This window comes from Vidua chalybeata, chromosome 2 (assembly GCF_026979565.1).
Source record: "Vidua chalybeata isolate OUT-0048 chromosome 2, bVidCha1 merged haplotype, whole genome shotgun sequence".
In the NCBI taxonomy this organism is placed as follows: domain Eukaryota; kingdom Metazoa; phylum Chordata; class Aves; order Passeriformes; family Viduidae; genus Vidua; species Vidua chalybeata.
In genome coordinates, this window is record NC_071531.1 from 72,089,458 (window position 1) to 72,104,287 (window position 14,830).

General features: G+C 43.9%; 1 protein-coding gene across 4 annotated transcripts; it reads left to right on the forward strand.

Moving 5' to 3' along the window:
- Positions 1 to 1,696: 1,696 nt before the first annotated feature.
- On the forward strand, positions 1,697 to 12,133 carry HSD3B1 (hydroxy-delta-5-steroid dehydrogenase, 3 beta- and steroid delta-isomerase 1). Of its 4 annotated transcripts, none has more exons than XM_053936571.1 (4): positions 1,697 to 1,779; positions 2,043 to 2,256; positions 6,897 to 7,061; positions 11,144 to 12,133. In XM_053936571.1, the coding sequence occupies exons 2-4, from the start codon at positions 2,103 to 2,105 to the stop codon at positions 11,956 to 11,958; spliced, it is 1,134 nt and encodes a 377-aa protein (XP_053792546.1). In that variant the 5' UTR covers positions 1,697 to 1,779; positions 2,043 to 2,102; the 3' UTR covers positions 11,959 to 12,133. The 4 variants fall into 4 exon arrangements, with proteins under 4 accessions (XP_053792546.1, XP_053792548.1, XP_053792549.1 ...); XM_053936573.1 differs by having other exon boundaries at positions 1,749 to 1,779; positions 2,047 to 2,256; XM_053936574.1 differs by lacking the exon at positions 1,697 to 1,779 and adding an exon at positions 1,818 to 1,834.
- Positions 12,134 to 14,830: the final 2,697 nt, after the last annotated feature.

Sequence of the window (14,830 nt, forward strand, 5' to 3'; positions counted from 1 at the left end):
GGAAGGAGCAGTAGGTCTGAGCTGGAGTTGAGCAAATTGCTGCTGTCCAACCACTGACATTCCCACACAGCAATTCAGATGAAGGCTGCTATCCAGTGATGTATAAAATCCCCTCAAACTGAGCCAAGCATTTGTCTGAGTAGTACCTAAGAGGACAAAGCACAGCAGCAGTAAATCTCCCTGCAGTCCCCTATGAAGCACTCGTCTTCTCATATAAGCACTACCCCTGCTAAGCTTGGTCATTCTGATAGGCAAGCTTGGTGCACAAGAGTGTTTTCTGTCCTAAGAGGCTATGTGGTGTTGTCTGGTTTTATAATGCCTCTTTAAAGCATTTTATTTCCTTTTTGAAAGCAAAAAGGAAGCCTTGTTACAGAGAATGCTGCTTGGAGCAGCAGGATTTGGCCAGTTATTTTTCCTTGCAAAGTGCACAAAATTAATTTGCAGCAGCTTCTGATAAGAATATACAATGTCAAGGTTCTGACTGTGAAAAGCCAAGGAAAGAAGCACTGATAACAAATTTTTTAAAGCTTTGTTGGGGTAAGGAACAGATTTTCAAGGACTCTGGGATTTAAACAGTTGCCAAAACTTTGTCATCTGTGTCAGCTAGAAACCTTTCTCCTCCAACAGAAGTGGTTTTGCTTTCCTCCTGTCACTGGCAAGGCCAGTTTTGCTCTAAAAAAGTAACAGTGTGGGGATGCTTCTTCTACAGGTTTTCTCCAGAGCCCTCTTTAATGAATGAACAAAAACCCATGACAGAATAAAAAAAGGAACTTAGCAGTTAGTGGCACGAACGGAAACAAAGTATTTTTAGAGATCCATTCCAGCTATGACCCAAATCAGGGATCCCTTTTGCAGTGATTTCAGCCAAATTAATTGTGTTGCTGGCTTCTTTGTAACTTCCTTGCTGCCCAAGGCAGTTCCCTATTTATCATCCTGCTTCACCAGGGATGTCAGCCTATCCCTGTGTGAGACAGAGAGAAAATACAGCTGCAGCCAGCGTGTCCTGACAGACCCAGGAGGTTCAGGCTAATGCCCTGCCCTGGTCTCACAGTACAAAACAGTTTTGCTGGAACTGGAGTGAAACTCCAGGGAGAAACACCTGGGCATTTTCCTTGCATGTTGGAGATGTAAAGCAGTAATGACACAGATCACTGCAGAGGCACAAACAGCCTTACTTTAAATAGGTACTCTTGCACAAGACATTTCCAGAGGTGAATCTTTCCCTCCTGCAGCTTGAATTTAACTTGGATGGTACATTAAACAATTTCATCACTTCAAATGCCTGTAGTATACTGAACAAAGTCCCCAGGGTTAGTTTCTGATGTTGCACAGAGAGAGTGAGAAACCCATGCTATAATGGGGGAGCGCAGTATCCAGAAAATATACAGCAGCAGAGTTCACTCCTCAAACCACTTTAAATAGCTTGACTTCTATTTACATTTAATTTAAATGCTCCCTTCCTTCAATACTAGCACAATATTGGCACTGTATTGCACAAGCAAGTGCAGATGAAGAGAATTATGAACATGAGGGTTTATTTTCTGGGGATTTAGGGATGCAGGACATCTAGGCTCAGACCTCACTGTATCCAGAGCTTTCCTCTGTGGTGGGAGTGGTGTAGAAGCATCACATTCATTTGCAGCAAAGGAGGCACTCAAGAGGGAGGGGAGCAAAATGACCGAGGTGGTGCCCAGGAGGATATAAATACAGGCAAATCTCCCCCACAGTCTTCTGAGTGCTAGGGAGGCGGAACCGAGACTCAAGGCAGACTTTTGCGGGGTTTGTTTGGCATTGAAGTTGATTTTGAGCGTTTTCAGATTTGTTAATTGAATTGGTTTGTAATGATTTGTAAGAATGTTTTCTTTGCATGGAAAAAAAATACGTAGACTACTTCTGAATAGGAATAGCTAGCAAAAGTAAGACATGCTTAAAAATTGTTTGATGTAGGGATTAAAGTTTGTTTTTCAGTAGTCTCTCCTTCTGGTAACACCCTTTGATTTGTAGTGTTTCCAGAGGTTGATGTCATATGTTCCTTCCCTCAGGCAGGAGGAGAACCAAGCTCAAGAGACAGCAAGTTCACCACCAAGGAGCAACCCAGAGCAATGTCCCTGGCTGGGGTAAGCTGCCTGGTGACAGGGGCAGGAGGATTTCTTGGCCAGAGGATTGTGAGCCTGCTGCTGGAAGAAGAGGAGGCGCTGGCTGAGATCCGGCTGCTGGACAAAGCCTTCAGCGCTGAAGCGCTCGGGAGATTTGAGAGTAAGTGCCATTTCCTGAGGACTGTGTGCTGCAGCTCTGAGTGTTGCAGTCCCACGTGGGTGGCTGGGAAGCCTTTACCTGTCATCTGAACCAGCTTTGCAGATAGGGGTTTTATCTCAAGGAAGCCTTGCTTTATCCCTTCCTCTCCCTCCAGCACAGAAATCAGATGTTAAATGTGAAAACAAGAGGGTTTTTTGTCAGGTTCTGAGGCTTCTATATACTGTTCATGCAGTAAAAAGGCTGTCTTCAACCTGACTTCTCTTACAACAAAACTCACAGAGCAAAATTAGTGCAAAAATCTCACACTTTTTCTTGGGGGAAAGGAAAATTCAAGCATTGCTGTACTGGGTGGGAGGGCAGAGCTATCCAGAGCATGCTGTGCTGGGCTCTGGTATGCCAGACAGTGAAGGCAGTGAAAAAGTTGTGGGTGCAAATTCCAATGGTTTTCTTCAACCTGTGATTAATTTGATTAATAATGATCTTCTGGCTGAGAGCTGTGGTGAGGTATTTTTAAAACTGCTTCTGTTAATAACATTATTGCAGTTTCCTGTTTAAGCATATGCTAACTGGAAGAGACAGAACCCATTTGAAAAGTGCAAGGCAGGCTTTTTGAATGGATTGGAGACAGCACAAGGGAGTGATGTGCCAGAAACAGTCTGTGGCAGGGAAAGCAGCTCAGTGTTTTATTTTGAATGTCCTATTTATTGAGACTCCAAGCATCTAGGGCATCTGGGGGACTAAAAGGTATCTAGGGGGCCTAAATTCAGTCAGGTTCATAAGTCCTTACATTATATTTACTTAACAGTAACTTCCTCCATCACATCTTCATTGCAAGACTCCTCTTCCTCTATGCAGGAAACTCTGTGGGAAACCTTGAGGAATATCTCTGTATGATTTGCTGAAGAGCCTCAACCACTCTATAGAGCATTAAATTGTCATGAAGGAATAGACAGTGCACAATAAACCTGGTACAAATTGCACAAGCCTTTGTCATGGTTTTACACAGCTCAAATTTCTTCTCCATTAAATCTGACTCAGCATTTCACTGAGGATTTCTAAATGGCCCTGAGCCTTGCAGCAGCCCTTCCTGCTCTTGTTTCCAGAGAGTTTCCACAGAAACAAACCCAAAACCTGCAGCTACAGTGGAGGCTGAAGCAGCAGGAGTGTGTGCGGTTTAGCACTGATGCAGCAGTGCAGAGGCATCTACACTGCTTTGGGCCAGAAGAGCTTTGTGGGGATAATGGAGCATCCTGGGGAGTGAAAACCATTGTTTGTGTGGGCACAGTCTTGGCTGGGCTGCTGCAAACGTTTAGATTTTTTTTTTTTTTTTTTTTTTTTTTTTTTTTTTTTTTTTTTTGTTAATAGGCAAGCTCTATGCCCTCTTTCCTTATCCTCCCTTCTTTCTCCATGGAGCACTGCCCACATACTCCCTCTCCTATTCTTTTAACATTCCTTCTGCCTATCTGAGCAGCACAGGAGGTAGGGAAAAATCAGTTACATTTTCTTCCCCATAAACAGGTAGTAGGGACCATAGGCTGACATTCCAGATGTGTTTAAACAGATTTGAACCCCTGCACTTTGATTGGCAGCTCTTCTGCATCAGCCCTTGTGGCTACATCTCTTCTAGTGTCCTGCCAGTCCCTGTGCTCGGTACTACCTGAAATATTTCCCTGCTGTTCTCTTTCAAGCCCTTCTCTGTCTCAGTGACTCCTATTCCAAGTGTGGGGCCGCTACAAAACCTGTGGGTGGGACTGGAGTCTTCTGACCTGCATTATTTTTACTACAGGGACTTTTACTTGCTAGCAGATGTTATCTGGATTTCTGGAACAGCCAGGAGCAGAGCTGAGTGGGTTTTTTCCTCACTAATCTCTTGAGCACCTTGCACTTGCAATATCTGTGCAGAGTCAGGGCTGTGGGTAGTGAGACAGAAAAGTATGAGCAAGTCACAGGTCTTTGTGCCAGAAGGCACTCAGGGGCACTCCTCTTGTCCAAACAACTTTCCTGCTGAGAGCTTGAGTCTGTGAGCATTCAGTCTGTGTAGGACCAGTGGCATTTGTGGTCTTCCACAGCCCCAGGGAGTCTGGGATGATCCAGTCAGTGTCAAGGGCCATGAGTTGGAGCCCACCCAGTTCCATTGTGTGGTTGAGAATGGATGTCATGTTGAACATGGTACTTTGGTGCCCTGGGTTTCTTACCTCCCATGTCAGATTTATCTTTCTGTCTTTCCTCTGCTCCCACTTACACAATCCTTTTTTTGTTGTTCACTATTGCATTGGCACTTCTGGAGAAATCAAAACTCCTATGTTGTTCTCAAGTTTAGGGCAAATAGTCTGACTGTACCGCTGAGTCAAAAATGGCTCACAACAGGACACTGAATTTTATTGAGAAATCATTGCATTTTCAAGCAAAAACTACCCCACAGCAAGCAGGGAGTTTACTTACAACTCAGAAGACACAGAAAGCACTGGTGAAGAAGAACAAGCTTTCCCAGTGAGTAGGTACTTTGTCATAATCACTTTATGCAAAAATTGAGAGCTGACTTGAATTCATTCTGTTCCTTCCCCTCTGACCTACCCACATGTGTTCTTGTGATGCTTGGACAATGGTTTGTCTAGATGGAAATCAGGAACAGTTCTCCCTGCTGGCCATCTCAGACTGAAAACTGTCTGACAGACATTTCTTAACTCTCTTTTCTTCCAAGCTCACCTGTAGTTTTCTCTTCACCTAGAGCACAACAAGATCAATCTGCTGATTCCTGACACGCAGCTGATGCTGCTAAAGGGAGCAAGGCCCATATTGTACTTACCATAGCAACTTCTGCGGGCTAAAATGGAATAGAGGAGCAGATTCCTGACTCATATCACACACACACACAAACTGCAAGCCCAAACAAGGCACAAAGCACCTAGACAGCAGATTTCTTATGATCAGCTTTAAAAGGGACAGGCTTCTTCTGTACTTTTCCCGAAAGCTTTGATTTGCATGTGTAAAACTTCCATTTTCCTAACCCCTTCCTGGGCACTGTGATAACTTTGAAGAGGTCACATGTCAGGACTTATGTTGTGAAAACTACTTCTATCTGTTCTTGGGATTATTACAATCCCACAAAGCTTTGTTCATGGAGAACATCAGCCTTAGGGCAGTACAGACACTAATATTTATTAGAGCAAATCTAACTACCAGGTGCTTAAAAAAAAAGCCCAGCTCTAGTCTGACTGTTTTGCATCCATGCAAGTAGAGGTCAGAGTGAAGCTTCTGGAGATGGAGTCCTAGGAAATGAATGCAGTCTGTAAAATAAAGGAGCAGAAGAGAGCATGTGGCAATGACTGTGCTGGGAGGGCAGCAACTCTAGATTTAGTAACAGTTCATCAAATGTTTCACAAACCTTAATCTTAGACCAACTGTCCATGGTGGGGAAAAAAGCCCCTTAAGCCTGTTACATCAGAATAATTGTTAAATTGATACGGGATTACATTCTAGCATGCTATAGAGAAAATGAGATAAAACCATTTTGAAATATATTCCCACTCAGTTCCCGATCCAACAGTTGTCTCTCAGTGTTTCCTATTAAAGACATGGGATGAAATAGTGCCTGCTTTGGAGCTGGTGACAAAGCACTAGGATACACGAGATTTCAGGCATGGCTGAAGCTAAAAGCTGTACAAATTAATCAGGTTCTTCTCTTATCTAAAAGAGGCATTTGATTACGCTGGAAGAGAGAGGCTCCGCCTGTGCTGCAGAGTCCCTGCCCAGTAGCTGTGCCTGGGGAGCCACCTAGTGCAGCCACAGCAGAGGCTCCCAGAGGACTTGCTGCGATGGCACCTCCTCCTTGTGCCAGCACAGGATGGCTCTGAGACCTAGAGCTCCTCTGGGCTCACACACTGCAACTGCTGTGGAGGGACAGGGCTTAAAAAGCAAGATTTGATCAAGCCAGGCTGAGGTTGCTCAGGAGAACAGTCTTGAGAGTTCAGGTATGAACCAGAAAGACGTGCAGGCTAAAAAGGACTCCACAGCACGGACACTGAAATGCAGCCAGGGCTAGAGCTGGAAGAGGCACTGTAAATCCTGGCCAAGGTACAAGAAAAAGATGCCAGAATTGCATGTAATTTATTAGAAGAGCTGCAATACAGGCAAGGTAAAGGGGCAGAAAGTAGGTATGAACACATCCCTGTGCTCACATGCTCTGGGTGGAGAGAGATCATTCATCAGCTTGAAGACAGGAACATGCATTGCCTGTTCAGTGCTCTTGGGTTAACACATCTACAGCCAGCCAGCCACCAGAACAGGCACAGCTAAAGCTACTCCTCTGTGAACTTTAACACAGCCACAACTCAAGGAAGCTTGCTAGCAGTGGAAAAGATCTCTCCCTAAAAAATAAAATGGAAAGAAACATGTTGAATATTGGCTCCAGATCTATGGTAGGTAATGCAAAATAAACCTCTGTAGCACCGTAGTTAGTTAGTATTGTCATTTGACAATAGAGTCCTGGGGAAATGCCTTCTGTTTCACAGCTTTAAAATATCCCTGCAGTTCCTGGACAGTCAGCACCTGTCAGGCAGGGTCAGCTCTTCACCACCCTTCCAGAACTCTTCTTAGGGTGCCTGTAAGGTCGTGTGCTCTGTTTTCTGCTGCCCCTGCAGAGTTCAAGGGGAAGACTGAGGTGAAAATCCTGGAAGGGGACATCCGAGATGTGACATTCCTGCACCGTGCCTGCCAGGGGGTCTCCCTCGTCATCCACACGGCTTCCCTCATTGACACCCTGGGCCTCATCGAGAAGAAGCTGCTCTGGGAAGTCAATGTAACAGGTGAGCAGGGGAAGCACCTTCCTCAAAGCCACATCTGCGTCCTGATCACCGTCTGCTCAGGAAAGGAAGCACCTGACCCGTGTTTGTTTTGAGCCAGGTTAACTGGGTTGTTCTGCATCTTGCACAGACACACCTAGGGGTGCAAATCCCATGTCTGTGCAGCCCCAAGAAGTTTTGGGCCTCTCCACACCCAGTCTTCCACTTCAGGGCAGTGCAGGATCACTCACTCTTGCCAACAGTTATATATGCCTATGCTGAGGTCTGCACAGGCTCTGCCTTCAGTGGTAATAGTCATAAACCCATGCTCAGTAGAACTTTCTGAAAGCAATTCCCGTGTGAAATCCCAATGCTCACCTCAGAAATTGGTTCTTATTTTCCCACCCCACATGGCATCCCTGCCTGTGTACATTTTTCAAAGTTTACAAATACAGAACTGTTGCATTGATAACATCCCGGAGCCTATGGCTCTCGCCTTGCTATTCTTTTTCTTCTTTTTTTTCTCCTTTTCCTTCCTTTGCCTTTAAGTCTGTGTGTGCAAGAAGGCAGTTGAGACAAACAAGTGCTCTCTCACCTTGAGTTTATAATTTAAAATTCCCCAACAAACTCAGAGCTATGGGGGGGAGGGTGGTTTCGGTGATTCAGTGATGGGATTTCCCCTTCCACTAAAGAACCCCCATTCTTCAGGAAAGATCAGGTGAAGGGAAAGGGTTTAGACTTAGGAATGGCCCATGTAGCATCACCTACCAGGAAGTTTAAATGTATTTCCTAAAAGAACAACTTCACCCCCTGTCTGTGATGCCAAAACCCTCAGTGCTATTCGGAGAACTGGCACTGCCTAACCTGCATGCACACTGGCCTCCCTGGCTGTGTTGCTTCAACAGCTTGGGGGAGATTTGGGGAAGGTGTTCTTATTTACATGAACAGCTTTCCCAGTTCTTTGTTCCTCTCTGCCACAGACACAGGGCTTCTTCACAAAAAAAAAAAAGGAACATACCTGTATAGACATCACTTTCACAAATATTGGCTTCTCACCAGTGTTCTGATAAAGAGAGAATTCTTGGCAGTTGAGTTGTTTCTTACATGTACCTTAAAAACAGTGGGATGGCATTTTAGTTGTTTTAGTGTGGCTCATTCCCTGTATCATTAGCTTCCAGACCCTTTCATTTCTGCTCAATCAAAGCCACAAATCGTCAGTGATCAAAACAGAGCCCACTGGGCAGCCTCTTAGGCCCCTCTCAGGAGGGAAGAGTAGAAAGGCAAGTTCCTGGAAACCTGTGCATTGGGTAATATGAAAATTTACCTGGTTTGTAGCTCAGATAGAGGATTCCTAAAGCTCTGCTGTTACAACTGTACTCCCGCTATAATCCATTTTTCACAGCAGAATGTGCTGCATAAACACATTTTTCTATAGGGAAAAATAAAAAACAACATTAAAAAACAAAACAAAACAAAACAAAAACAAACAAACAAACAAACAAAACAAAACAAAACAAAAACAAAGAAACAAACAAAACAAAAAACAAAAACCCCCAAAAAAACAAAACAAAACAAAACAAAAAAACCAAAAAACAAACAAACAAACATAAAACAAAAAAACAAACAAAAAACCAAAACAAAACAAAAAACAAAAAAAAAAAACAAAAAACCAAATGACTATTAAAATGTCCCAAACACAGAAAAGCTCTTTAGCTCTGACTTCCCAGTACTCCCTCCCCTGCCGATAGTGTCTGCCCTTGAGTGAAAAAAAGCCCACTGGGCCAGTGAGGATTAGCTGATAACATTTGCTAGAATGAAATACCATCCACAGTCCTGCTCCCAGAGCCAACTGGCCACAAGGTCAGTGAGTGAATACTGCTGTCCTCTCTTCCCTGTTTTCTTCCATTTCCATTCTGATGCTCTTCTGGTTTTCTGACCAGCCAGGGCACTGCTGTGTACTTCATGGGCTTGCAGGATGAAAGTTTTGTTCCTCCTAGAAAAGAGAACTTGTGTAATATAAATGTTTCAAGAATCAAGGGTGGATGTTCACGAACCAGGACAGAACCGAGAAAGTTAAACTTGCTTTGATGCAGGGCTTTCCTCCATTACCACACAATATCTCAGAGCAAAAATATCTTTTGTAGGAAGGAAGGGAAGCAAATTTTTTGAAGGAAGGGAATTGAGAAAATAATTAATTACAATCTAAACAAAATATCTTCTGTGAACCAGATCCTCAGCCAGAAGGGCAAGCAAACCATGGGGACCCTCTCACTGAATAAAGCATGTAATACAGTAATAATTTACATTTTTACATGCTATATGAAAGATACTCAGATTCCCATTACTGTAGGAATCTTTAAACTTTTACACATAATTCTGATTTGCAAATAAACAACATTTTATTTGGGTGAAATTCATCTTGAACAGATACCAGCTGTCAAGAAAATTTTATGATTGTCTTTTTCTAAAACTTGCTATCTAATTTGATTTCATCAAGACCTTATGTATGTGATTACTTTCCCTCATTTTCCAAACAGTATTGACAGCAAGAATAAAGCTATTATATTTCAAATAATATAATAAATACATTTTTTCCAGATGACCCTGGCTTTTATATCATCTAAACAGGGTGACTTGCATGAACTCATTTTTCACATTAATTTATTCCTGTCTGTGTAACTTTTTCCCAGTGGAGTTCCTTAATGTTTCTGAAAGCCTCATCCAGATTTCTTTTCCATTTGTTTCAATTTCTTTCTTTTTCTTGTTCAAGCTTGAAAAGAGGAATTTTGGTGCCCTAACAATATTCAGTTCAAGAATTCTTCCTATTTTTCACTCATTAACAAGTCCATATTTTACCACCAATATTCCTGGCTCTTCTGAACCTCTTTAATTCATTATATTTGTTTCAGTCACACTAGCCTGGTCTGCATTGTGCTGCCTTCAGTTGTTGCTGTAACAAACTGAGCAGACTGGGAAAATCTTTTATGTACCTCACTTCTGGTGCTTGATTTTATCCCCTGGGTTTTGGGCTACACCCTTCTGATATCATATCAGTCATTTTAGTTTAATGTTCTTTTGCCAAAGATGTTTCCAAATGTCTTTGAGCTGTGTCCTCTCTTCCAAAGTCACTGGCCTTTTTACATTTAATTTCTCTCATTACACCATGCACAACCAATAAGGCAATTTCTGCCTCAAAGCTGTGTAGAAAAAAGATGATTCTAATTGCAAGTATAACAACACAACTTATTAAAGTATTTATTTCCCCCTTCAGTGTTCTTTCCTTGTTTAACCTTTTTGGCTATTTAAAAGACTTCGAACAGCTGACCTCTGCTGCCCCGATGAAAGCATTAAAGGATTTTAAATGTAAGAAATCCTGTACTACTGCAAGGAAAAGCCAGATCAGCCAGAAAAGGAGGCATACATACACAAGCCTCTCTTTTCTCGTGGTTTTATGATTCATTATGATCACATTACAATCTTTCACTACATGTTATTGTGCCTTGCTTCACCACGTTTCTCTTCAAGCCCTTCTCTTTAGTCAGTCAAATACTGGATAGATTTGCACTGGGTGTGAATGCACTGATTTTGGAGCAGACCTTCAGATCCCATAAAAATTCTGTCCCTTTTTAGCAAACCACCCAAGAGCATCCTCAAGCCTAAACAACATGGGCTTCACCACAGAGCATGGATGATACCTAAGGAGAGGGGCAGCTTCTGAAGGTTCTCTGCCTCAAGCCAGCTCAATCCCACCAAGAGGCACAAGTTCCTGGATCTGTGGTCAGTACCCATGCTAAGTTAAGGAAGGGCAAAAATTTGATTCTTGGCATAAAAAAAAAACCACACAACATGCAATTAGGACCAAATATTGTTTGACTTGTTTGACTCTGTTTGACTCTGGAAGGTGCACTGATACTACTAAAATACAGATTCAGAGCAGGTTCAGTGTCATTGAATATCCAGCCCTGTACAGCACAGGATTCTTCCAGCTGAAGGGAGGGAGATCTGGCAAAGCTCAGGCCAGAGATGTTGTTTCTGATCTGAAACCCCCACTTTTTCCTGGTTAGGGGCCCCTAACCTGGACTGCCTTTCATGTTTGTTTTCTGAAGGTACTCAGCTGCTGCTGGAGGCGTGCGTCCGCTGTAACGTCCAGCACTTCATATACACCAGTACCATAGAAGTGACAGGCCCAAACTGCAGAGGGGACCCAATTTTCAATGGTGACGAAGATACAGCTTATGAGAGCACATCCAAATTTCCTTATGCCCAAAGCAAGAGACTGGCAGAGGATTCTGTGCTGAAAGCAGATGGCCAGGTGCTGAAGGATGGTGGCACGCTGATGACCTGTGCCCTGAGATCTATGTACATTTTTGGGGAAGGCTGCCCGTTTCTCCAAGGCCATCTGGATAAGTGCCTGTTGAACAAGAACATCTACTTGCGCTTCTCTAGGAAGGAGGCTCTGGTGAACCCCGTCTACGTGGGCAACATCGCCTGGGCACACGTGCAGGCAGCCAAAGCCCTCCGAGCCCCGCAGAAAGCCAAGCACGTCCGGGGCAAGTTCTACTACATCTCAGATGACACTCCTCACATGAGCTACGCTGACCTGAATTACGAGCTGACCAAGGACCTGGGCTTTGGAATTGAGCCCCGGCTCCCCATGCCTCTGACAGTGCTCTATTACTTCTCGCTGCTGCTGGAGATGGTCAGCTTCTTGCTGCGGCCCTTTGTCAGATATGTCCCCTCCACCAACCGCCACCTGGTCACGCTGCTGAACACCCCCTTCACCTTCTCCTATAGAAAAGCACAGCAGGATTTTGGCTACGTGCCCCGCTACACGTGGGAAGAGGCCAAGCAGGGCACTGGTGAGTGGATTGCCTCTGTGATCCCCCAGAGAAGGCTGTACTTGCAAAGCAGCACTGCCTAAGCCTGAAGAGGAGCTGAAACCCAGCTAAGCAAGTACAGGCTTGAACCAGAGGAGAGCTGGGAGAGCAGCAGCAGCAGCAGCAGCAAACTGCAAAGCATTTAAATGAATACTTTGTGTAAGAGCCCACTGAAACCCCTCACCCCCAACCTCAGAATAAATAAAAGTGAAATGTTCATTTGTTTGTTGAGTGCTGAGGGTAACTGTACTGCATATTCCACATCCATTTGTACATCTCTGCAGCACAAGGACTTATTTTAGCAAGACTCCACATAATCCGCGGTGTGAACACTTCAGCCCTTCTTTCACTCCACACCACCTCCAAGGCTTTTGTAAAATACAACTTGTCCTAGAAGTATGATGACACTTTACAAATGTGCACCACTCAGCTATATCGGTGCAGCGATCCCCAGTGGGGGAATAATGAGGCTCTGACTCCAATGATTTCAGAAGGCTAATTCATTACTTTATTATCCTATATTATACTGTAACAATATTACACTATATGACACTAACTGGAACTATTACTAACTGCCTAACTAAAAACCCGTGGCTCTCTCCTGAGAGTCTTGACACACATGTGGATCCAACTGGTCAATGAATCCAAAACACCCTCACCAGAATCCAATCAAGCAATCACCTTGGGTAAACAATCTCCATACCACATTCCACATGGGCACAAACACAGGAGCAGCGAATGAGATAAGAATTGTTTTGATTCTCTTTTTTCTGCTTCTCTCACAGCTTCTCTCAGGAGAAATCCTGAGAAAGCTAAGTCTCTCTTTGTTCAGAGGGCTTGTGAATACCACACAACTACACCCTGTTCACTCAGAGTTTGCCAACCCCACCTAACAGGCAGCAGGCAGAACCCACCTGATGGCAAAAGCTGTAACAAATCTTGTTCACTTTTTCAAGGGTGCTGTGCATTTCATGTTCACCTGACAGTCAAGCTTTGAGCACTGCAAGCGTCATGAGATCAAAAGTACAATGTAAGTCCAATACAGTTTTAGTTAGCCTCCCCCACCTGGTTTGGGAAGGATTTCCTCAGAGAGAAATGGAAAAAACCTGTTTATTTAACAAGCAAGAACACTCCCCAATACAAAAAAAAAAAAAAAAAAAAAAAAAAATCAACACCAGATGACAAAACCCTTTACCCTTTCACCATTTTGAAGAGATGACAAATTCAGAAAGTCTCTCCTGGGAGTGGTCGCCCAGCTATCAGTCTCCGGCGCTGGGGATGGCTGCTGCAGGTCACAAAATGCAGACTCTTGGTGTTTCTTGATCCAGGTCCAGGTCCAGAGCAGGTTCAGATGATATTCAGGAAAGGGAAAGGGAAGGGAAAAAGAAACAGTCCAGCGTAAAAATTGGACTGCCTAGCTAAACTAACTAATAAGCAAAAGCAAAAGCACAAGCCAGCAAGCAAGCAAGCAAGCAAGCAAGCCCAAGCCAGCCAAGCCTCTCCTAGACACAGACCATGGGGGGAGGTGAGCCAGCTGATAACAAGACAAAACAATCCTTCACTTTCAGAGTCAGTCCTGAAGGCACAGAACATAATATCAGGCATAAACAGAACACACGATTTGGGATACGAACACCATACTGTCACCCTAGGACATCAGGTGAATAGTTCTTTATACACCCTCATTTTGCAATAAACCCGGTGGGTGTCCAGCAGAACAACTTCAAGAAAACGGAAGGGATAAAAATATTGCAGGATGGCTTGCTCACAGAGGGGCTTCCACTGCAGAGTCAATGTATTTGTGAACACAGAGGAAAAATAAAGAGTGCTGAAAAAAATCCTGCTCTTACCATGTTTCAGCTGGAAACAGACTAACTTTAGCTGATAGGTACACATGCACTGCCCCTGTGCTTCTCTAATGGCCACATGAGCTTCTGCACAATGCGTAACTTGACTTGTGGGCAAAAATACAGATCTTGTTTGAACACACAAATGTGATCCAGTGTTTCTTAAACATACGTCTCACTTGCTGAAAACAACTCTAAAAGATGGGATTTCCTCTGTTGTTTTGGAGGTGTGAACAGAAGCATTTTACCTGACTCAATACTAATGTAAATAAATCACATTTCCAGGGATGCTGAGTGCTTGAAGTATGTGCTGAGTTTAATTATTCAGCGCCCTAGACATTAGATAGTCCCAGTGCAAACATTACTATGTGCTTTAGTAACATCTTTGGTTAACTATGTAAGATCTGAAGTAGTAGAATAGAAGACACCAGAACTGTCAGTCATATTCTGGGGACGCAGACCCTCCACAAGGCTTTGGTTTCCATCTGCCTGTGAGGAGATTACTTAATCCCTCCCTCCCTTCAGATGTGTGATGATTCACCTTTTCTGCCATGGTGACAATGATTATCAAACATCCTGAAGGAACACAGGGTGACTTCCAGGAGAGGCCTGGGGAAAGAAGGAAAGACCACAACCACTTTGGGTGCAGCTGCTTTAGGCCCTGGCAGAGCATCAGCTGGTCCTGTCAGGCCTCACCCCTCCCTGCAGCTGCGACATTGCACTTAGATTTCTGTGCTTTCTTCTTCTCCATCCCCTTCCTCTTCCTTCCACTGCAGGCACACTCTTATTTTATTTATTCCATTCTATGCACACCCTTAGAAAAGCAAAATCAAGTTTAACACAGTAACACCCCCAATTTTTCTAGGCTAATGGTATTTCATCCTAATGCTCAGTGAGTGCCAAGCAATGGGTGCAGCCATGGCTGCTCTGTTACTGAGGTACGAGTAGGAAGGGCAATCCAGACACGGGGAATGAGAGCAGGAAAGGAAGAGGGAGAACAACAGCAGCAAAGCCACTATTTAATAGGGGAAACACTTCATGTATCAAAGGGATGGGGTACTAAAACACA

Excerpts from the sequence above, each read along its gene's own strand:
- HSD3B1 (XM_053936571.1), top strand. The coding sequence starts at position 2,103 with ATGTCCCTGGCTGGGGTAAGCTGCCTGGTGACAGGGGCAGGAGGATTT. Across the intron at positions 2,257-6,896 it reads AGCGCTCGGGAGATTTGAGA|AGTTCAAGGGGAAGACTGAG; the intron begins GTAAGTGCCATT and ends CTGCCCCTGCAG. Across the intron at positions 7,062-11,143 it reads CTGGGAAGTCAATGTAACAG|GTACTCAGCTGCTGCTGGAG; the intron begins GTGAGCAGGGGA and ends TGTTTTCTGAAG.